The following is an 8,004-nucleotide window of genomic DNA, read 5'->3' as shown; positions in this document are numbered from 1 at the left end:
ATGGTGTGATGAATTACAGGCCGATTGGAGAGAAAAGGGAAAGGAAAATATCAAGAGTTGGGAAAGAATGGTGACCACGTTTAAAATAAAATGCATGCCCAATGATTATCAACTAAATTTATTCAAATCATTGTAAAAATCAAAGGCAAAAACTCATGACAATGAAATAGTACAATGAATAATTATATAAGTTGAATATCATATCATGCCACATAGAGGAAGATATTGAGAAGGTGGATAGATATATATGCGGCCTGAGGTACAACATTTAATTGGCCCCTTTTCCTTGAAGATAGTGGAGGATGCCTGCTAGACATCATTAAGAGAAGAAGAAAAATGGCTAGAAAAAAAATCGAAAGGAGTATAGGATGGAGTCCAGCTAAATTAAAAGGACGTCCCAATATAGGACTATTTTAGACTCCAGGAGAATAAATGGGATGCTCTAGCAAAAAATCTCCTAAAGGAGGAGAAATGAGGAGCATAGTACTATTCTCAAGAAGTAGAGGTAGAGGAAGAGACATCAAGTGTCATATATGTGGTAAAACATGATACATGTCATGGGATTATCCTGAGAACAAGTTAGTACATCAAAGAGGAGCACATATTGAAGAAGCTAAGGATGAGACAATAAAGGTAGAGGTAAAACAAGAAACTCATGAGATGGATGGGCCATTAATTCTGAAGGAAATTTTGATAAATGCATAAAAGGAGACTTGAGAACTAGCACAACAATGAAAAATTTTTTATAATAGCATGCAAATTAAAATGAAAATGATGTAAAGTGATCATTGACAATGACAATACTAACAATTTGGTTTCTGCAAAGACGGTGGAGAAGTCAATATTGCAGAGAATTACACATCCTACTCCATATTAAGTGTCCTGGTTGGAGAAAGGACATCATATCTTGCTAAGTGAACACAATAAAGTATAATTCCATATTGGTAGTTATAAAGATGAAGTGTTGTGTGACAATATCCCTATGCATGTCTATCAAATGTTTTCTGTGAGATCATGGCAATATGATAGGAGAGTTATTCATGTTGGGAGGAGAAACACTTACACTTGGGAAGAATTGCTGCAAGAAATCAATAAAAACGAAGAGGTGCAATTCGCTTTGATTCATTATCCTAGACTTGTACATACTAATACACACATGAGTGAATTTCGTACTAAAAATACAACATTATTATAAGAGTTTGTTGAAATTATTTTTGATGAGTTTACAAATATCTTACCACCGATAAGGAGCATCAGTCACCACATACACCTCATTCCAGCTGAAGGTTTACCAAATAGAGTAGCATATAAGATGAAACTCAACAAGAATGAAGAAATCATAAATAAAGTTCAAGAACTATTGAATAAAGGACTGTCTAGAGAGAGTCCAAGCCCTTGTCTTTTAAATACATGTTTTATTCCAAAGAAGAATGGAGGCTAGAGAATGTGTACAAACTCTAGATCAATCAACAAGATAATTCTAAGTTGATAAGAAATGCAGAAGACAGAAGTTTAGACAAACACACGAGAGCTCACAGGTGCAGATCACCAGGAGCTCCCACCAGCAAATGCATTCGCTTCTCTTATTCATTAATCATCAGGAATTAAATAGATACATAGGCAAAAATAGATTCCTAATTAATAGGAACTGAATGTGAAATAAAGAGCAAATCATAACTAAGTAACCCATTCTCCATTAATTTCTAACATCCCCCCTTAATGGAGAAAGGGATTTTTAAACACACCTAAAGTGTCCCTAAACAAATCAAACTTCAGTCTTCCTAGTGGCTTAGTGAATTGTGGTTCCTGTGTCCTTGGACACCGAAGGAGATTGGGATAGCGAATCGAAGGATTCATGCATAGGCGATTGTTCTCCTCTTATTTCTTCAATCATCTTCACAACATGACTCATCTTCGGGCGTTGCTCAGAGGGCACAGACACACAGACCATTGCGATTTGAGGCATGCCCACCATTTCCTCCTCGATGTTCTTGTACCTCATGAGTTCTAGATCAAATACCTCGGTTGTCCATTCTTCCCTCACAACAGATTGTACCCACTTGGGAAGATCTATGCTTTCATCATATGCGTGTGTCTTTCCATCATATAGTCTTACTTCAGCTTGAGCACCCACCGATCTAAGTGCATCAGCAAAATTTGTGCTGGCTTCCGATGGAATAGAGTAATCCCCTGTGCCATGTAACAGAAAAATAGAACTGTATAGGCCACGCTTGTGGAAGTGATCAATTAAATTCAATAGATTGTACCCACCAGAGATACCAAAATAAGCATTAATCTGAGAGACACTCCATGTAAGACCTGTTATTTCAGTTCCTGCTTCTTTTATCGCTTGATGCACCAGTGCACAAGCAGCAATATGTGCACCAACTGATTGTCCAACTAAATAAATCCTATTTGGATCACCCCCATATTCAACAATATTGTTGCATACAAATGAAATCCCCTGAGATGCATCTTCAACCATGTCACTGATAGTACCTTGAGGAAAGTTTCTGTAGTCAATGCATGCAACAATGACATTTCTTTCAACTAATTCTTGTCCCAGGAGAGAACCCCAAGCTTTATACCCAATGATCCACGCACCACCAGTTATGAAAGCTACCACTGGTTTTGGTTCATCCATATTCTCTAGTATATACAAATCCAACCTGTTTCTAGGTTCCTCCCCATAAACGATGCTTCGGTGAACACGTTTTGAAAAATAGTGATAATAAGCAATTTGGATAAAGCCAGGCATAAGGAACATTGCGTAACAGCCAAGAGTAAGGAACTTTATAATCCATCTATAACCTAACCCGAGATATGCGAGCAATCTGAAGGCTAATCTGGTGATCAAATAGGTCTCTGCGGCAGCATGCCCGACGTCTTGCCTGAACGACCGCTGTCTCTCTGGCCGAAAGCCATAAATATTACTATCGCTCGCAGTCCTCCGCCTCCTGTTATTAAAACTATTATTTGGAGTCGTCGAAGCCACTAATAATGGAGTATCTGACCCTTCGTCTAACAGGGACAGGTGACGGGAAAGCGTCGTCTGGTTCTTCATCTCCAGACTCGACGGGGCCAAAACCGATGCCGAATTGGGAACCACCGTGGGAAGAATATCCAGGCTCTCGTCGTGAATTTCGCTGCTGTGGTTGGTGTCGGAGTCGATCTTCATTTTCTTCGGGTTTAGGGGCCGGGATAGCAATTGAAACGGAAGCATTCGGGTGTGAAGCGCTCCAATTACCTTCTCAGCAGGTACCATTGATGATGGATACCTGTTGTCCCGGCTCCTTTTACGTAACAGATTTTCAGCAGACTTATTTGACGTCATCAAGGCTTGCTGAGGCGTACTTTTCACATCCAACTTGTAGAGTCCTCCTATGCGAATACCTGTAGCAATGGGCTTCATCTGATCCAACAAATCTTTAATAATGCAATAAGATTTAAAAAATTCTACCTTCAGGTCCTGATCTGTAATCTTGGACACAGAAATCAGGTTCTTCTTAATGCCAGGAACATACCACACATCAGATATATTCCTGATCTTACCATCAGGTAGTGTAACAAGGACATCTCCATGTCCCTTGATCTCGTACCCACTATTATCTCCAAGATAGACTTTTACTCCAGTGTTGGATTCTTTAAAATTTCTGAACCATTGATTTTTACCTGACATATGCGAGGAGGCTCGAGAATCCATGATCCAAATATCTGATTCATCCTCCTCAGTAGCAATGTCACCCTCGGCCATAAATAGTCTAACATCCAGATTCCGATCTGGGTCTGTATCTGCATCTGCATCTACCAAATGACCTGCATGCCTTTTCAGATTGTACCTCTCTTGATTTGCCTTCTTCTTGCGACAAAATTTAGCAATATGGCCTATCTTACCACAATAAAAACATTCAGGAGCAGAGTCATTTCTATACGAGGTCATACCTTGTGGTGTCATTTCTGATGTGTTGCCCCTCCTTTGATCAGCCATCGCTCTCCCTTTTGGCTTGAACTTTGTTATCAATGCAAGATCTGGATCTTGAGGCTTGAGAGACGACCTCCTTTCCTCTTCATGTAGAAAAATTCCAGTAAGCTCTTCAAAATTTGGAGGCTTTTCCCTTGCATTCAATCCAGCTATAAACATCTGATAGTCATCTGCCATACCGTTCATGGTGATTGTCACCAGATCATCATTTGCCACGGTTTGACCGATATCAGATAGTTTATGTTTAACTTCCTTTATCCGACATAAGAATGACGAAACAGACTCATTCTCCTCCATCTTGATTGAGAGGATCTTCTTCCTGAGGAACAAGGTTCGACTGGTGTTCTTGATTTCATACATGTCTTTGAGAGTTGTCCAGATCTCATTCGTTGTCCTGCAATCCCGAATATGAGGGATGATGCAATCTTTAACTGACAATTTTAGTAGGACCTTTGCCTTCAGCTCCCTTTTCTCCCATTCTTGAGTTGTTGCATTCGTTCCACCATTTGCAACAGTTGGCTTACCTTCATCACCGATGACAATGCTGTAGGTATTCTGACCTTCAAGCAAAGTCTGAAGCTTAAATTTCCAATTTATGTAATTGGAACCATCCAATTTGCTGCTTTCATTTAAATAATCTGCCATCTGAGAATTCATCTTTGAAAAAAAATAGGCTACCCGGCAACTTAAAAAGAACGAACAACTCTCGCAACAAATTGAATATGGTTGAATTACAACAGTTGTGAAATACAAATTATGAGTAAAAAATATGACTATAGCCTATTGAAAAAAAAATCCGTTTTCCTGTGTGTTTAGCAGACAAAGTTTCTGCATCAGGCGAAGGTCACTAGTGTCGAGCAAAGTAGCGCAGATCACAGCAACAGAATCCCAACGCATCCGAACCAAGATCAGACGATTGTTGCCCAAATGCTCAACCCGAGCAACACAATCCCAATGGCGCCAAAGCAGAGATCAGAGGATCGCCCACATGCCCTACCCTTGCAAGATAATCCGAATCGCTTGGTAGGACCAGAAGCTAGTCAAGAAGATTGCTCGGAGCCGTTGCGACAGAGTCCAGATCACCAACAAGATCCACAGGCTAAACAAGAAGAGTGCTCAAATGAACGACTCTCACCACACCGAAATCCAGGTGAACTGGAAGCAAACGAAGAAAATCAGCCAACTGCCCGAACCGGGCCACAGAAACCTGATCTTCGGCAAGACCGATTAAAACCCATGAAATAGATACTGAATGTAGCAACTGTAGCGTAGATCACAGATCCTTCAAGGGATCGAGCAATGTTCTCACACCGTTGCCTTCTCCAAAACGCAACCTCCAACAGATCACCAGCCCAATTGACAGCTTTGATCTAGCCTGCGATTCCTCTGGCTGGCCCGCAACAGTGAGTCCACTCTGTCTGGATCCCGCAGCGACGAAGAGAAAATGAAAAAAAATGTTGCGAGCAGACAGCGACAACAACTTACCATACATCAACAAATTACCACACAGCGGTGTCTTCCTCGGCAGTTCCGGCTTCCTGCGGCCTCCTCAACAGTCCCGACCACCTCTCTTTGCATGGAGCAGCGATCCACTAACGATCCAAAAACATAACAATGGATCTCCAAAACGCAGATCAATCAACGTTGTTCCTTCACCTTTCAAAGTGGGCGTGATTCAACAATGATTCGCTCACCCCGTTCTTGAACAGAAAACGCGTAAGCCCAGAAGTGAATCGGCGCGACTCCTTCAAACGCGTGGTCTCTCTCCACTCAGGGTTACAGGAATTCTTTAGCCGTGTAGCTCTGATACCATGATAAGAAATGCAGAAGACAGAAGTTTAGACAAACACACGGGAGCTCACAGGTGCAAATCACTAGGAGCTCCCACCAGCAAATGCATTCGCTTCTCTTATTCATTAATCATCAGGAATTAAATAGATACATAGGCAAAAACAGATTCCTAATTAATAGGAATTGAATGTCAAATAAAGAGAAAATCATAACTAAGTAACCCATTCTCCATTAATTTCTAACATAAGTTACATATTTCCTTCACCTTTTATAGATGATTTAATGGATTGTTTGAGTGATTCAAATTATTTTTCAAAATTAAATTTGAAAAATGTATATCACCATTTAGAATGATAAAGGGAGATGAATGGAAGGCTACCTTCAAAACCAATGATGGTTTATATGAGTAGTTGGTCATGGAATTTGACTTAACCAATGCACCTAGCACATTCGTGAGACTAATGAATAAAGTTATTAATTCTTTTTTGGAAAAATTTGTAATTTTGTGTTTGGATCATATTCTTGTGTTTAGTAAAACTAGAGAAGAACATTTGAGGTTCTTGATGTTTCTACTAAAGAGGTTGTAGCATGATAAACTCTTGATAATTCTAAAGAAATGTTCCTTCGTGATATTAGAGTTAGCCTATTTAGGTTTTATAATCTCTCCAAAAGGGCTAAAGATGGACCTAGAAATGGTGAGAGCTATCAAGGAATTGCTTAGCCTAAGGAATATTCATGAGGTACAAAATTTCATGGGTCGGCTAGCTTCTACAAAAGGTTGATTATGAATTTTAGTCATATATTTGTTCCTGTAGTTGATACCATAAAAAAGGAACATCAACCATTTAAGTGGAGTGTTGCGACTAATAGAGCATTTGAATTGTTGAAAAATAATATAACATATAAACTGATTTTATCTCTTCCTTATTTTTGAAAACCTTTCCAGGTTAAGTGTGACGCAAGTAGAATGACCATCATTGTTCTAAGTCAAGTGCATAAACCTATTTCTTATTTCAACAAGAAGCTAAATGAGACCAAATAGAAATTTTTGATTTGTGGAAAATACTTTTATTCAATGGTAAAATCCCTAAAATAATGTAGACATTATCTCATGCCTTGGGAGTTTATCTTGTACACTAACAATCATGATTTATAACTTATAACCAGGTAGGACAAGTTAAATCAGAAGCATGCCAAATGGCTTGAGTTCATGTAAATTTTTACTTATGTTCTAAGACATTGATCAGGAGCTCAGGACCAAGTGTTGTAAAATCGTCAAAAATGAAAGTGCTTAGAACTGCTACGAGCCAGAACGACCGGATAGAGCTCTTCTTCCTGATTTGGGCGCCGTGAATGGTTCGGAAAACGATCACCGTATGAGAAAGTTATGCCAAAAAGAAGAATTGCCCAATAACATTGAAATTTTGATTTTTTTTTTTAAATTTAAAATATAATATTCCCGGAATATTCCAGAGAATATTCTTTTTGGGCAGCGAATGGCAAGCTGCCACATGACGGGCCCAGAGGGGCCCACGTGGCCCAAGGTGACATCAGTAGCTTTTTGGGTGCATATAAAAATTTTGGGAGGCATGGAGGATCGAACCCGCAACCTCCTTGCCACAAGCCATACGCCTTACCAATGCACCAGCACGATAGAACTTGTTATGGGTTTGGCGGGAACTATATTTGAAGTTTAAAATTACTTTGGGCAGGGCCCGAAGGGGGCCAGCCCCTAAGGGCCAACCCCCATACCATATGCCCATCTGTCGGGACCATGGCGCTCCACCCTAAACCACTGGGTATTAAACCGTTCAAAGGTTATAATATATACGTGGTCACATGTCCCCAAATTCTGGGTTAAACAACGGTTAGACTGCCCGTCAACCACAATTTTGGGCACGTAGTCCGAGAAAAACTGCCAGATGTTAAATCCATTCACATGCAGTTGCAACTAACCATTTAATGTGAGGTCTGTCTGGTAGTATGTTTGGTAGACCACCAAATTTGGGCAGTCCCGCCATAATTGGCGGAGCTAACTGAACTTCCACTACAGTTAGCTGGAGTGATTTTAGGCCAAACTGGAGGAAATCTTCAAGGAGCCATAACTTTTGCTAGGAAAGTCCTTTTTGAACAATTTTTTTTTTATTTTGGGTATCTTCGACCTTCTGAAGCCATTGGCATAGGTCTCACAGCCATATGAGGTCATTTGTGGGTGTTTTTGCTTCGTGGAA

The 8,004-nt window shown here is 40.0% G+C and overlaps 1 protein-coding gene across 1 annotated transcript; it reads right to left on the bottom strand.

Annotated features, from left to right (window-relative positions):
* Positions 1–1,789: 1,789 nt before the first annotated feature.
* On the bottom strand, positions 1,790–4,279 carry LOC149252827 (uncharacterized). Its single transcript, XM_089454287.1, has 3 exons — positions 3,943–4,279; positions 3,673–3,816; positions 1,790–3,426 (listed from the first exon to the last, which is right to left on the bottom strand). The coding sequence occupies exons 1-3, from the start codon at positions 4,277–4,279 to the stop codon at positions 1,790–1,792; spliced, it is 2,118 nt and encodes a 705-aa protein (XP_089310413.1).
* Between the last annotated feature and the right edge of the window lie 3,725 nt (positions 4,280–8,004).

Source organism: Pinus tabuliformis, chromosome 7 (assembly GCF_031772625.1).
Source record: "Pinus tabuliformis cultivar Carrire ecotype Pingquan chromosome 7, CPIR1, whole genome shotgun sequence".
Lineage (NCBI taxonomy): Eukaryota > Viridiplantae > Streptophyta > Pinopsida > Pinales > Pinaceae > Pinus > Pinus tabuliformis.
Note: the sequence above shows the minus strand (reverse complement) of the source record. Positions and strands in the feature narration are given on the sequence as shown.

What these genes read in the sequence shown, in the direction of transcription:
- LOC149252827 (XM_089454287.1), bottom strand. Translation starts at nt 4,279, where the DNA reads ATGGAGGAGAATGAGTCTGTTTCGTCATTCTTATGTCGGATAAAGGAA. An exon ending in ATCAGAAATGACACCACAAG is followed by an intron (nt 3,817 to 3,942) that starts GTATGACCTCGT and finishes AAAGGCATGCAG; the next exon opens with GTCATTTGGTAGATGCAGAT. An exon ending in AGCCTCCTCGCATATGTCAG is followed by an intron (nt 3,427 to 3,672) that starts GTAAAAATCAAT and finishes GCATTATTAAAG; the next exon opens with ATTTGTTGGATCAGATGAAG.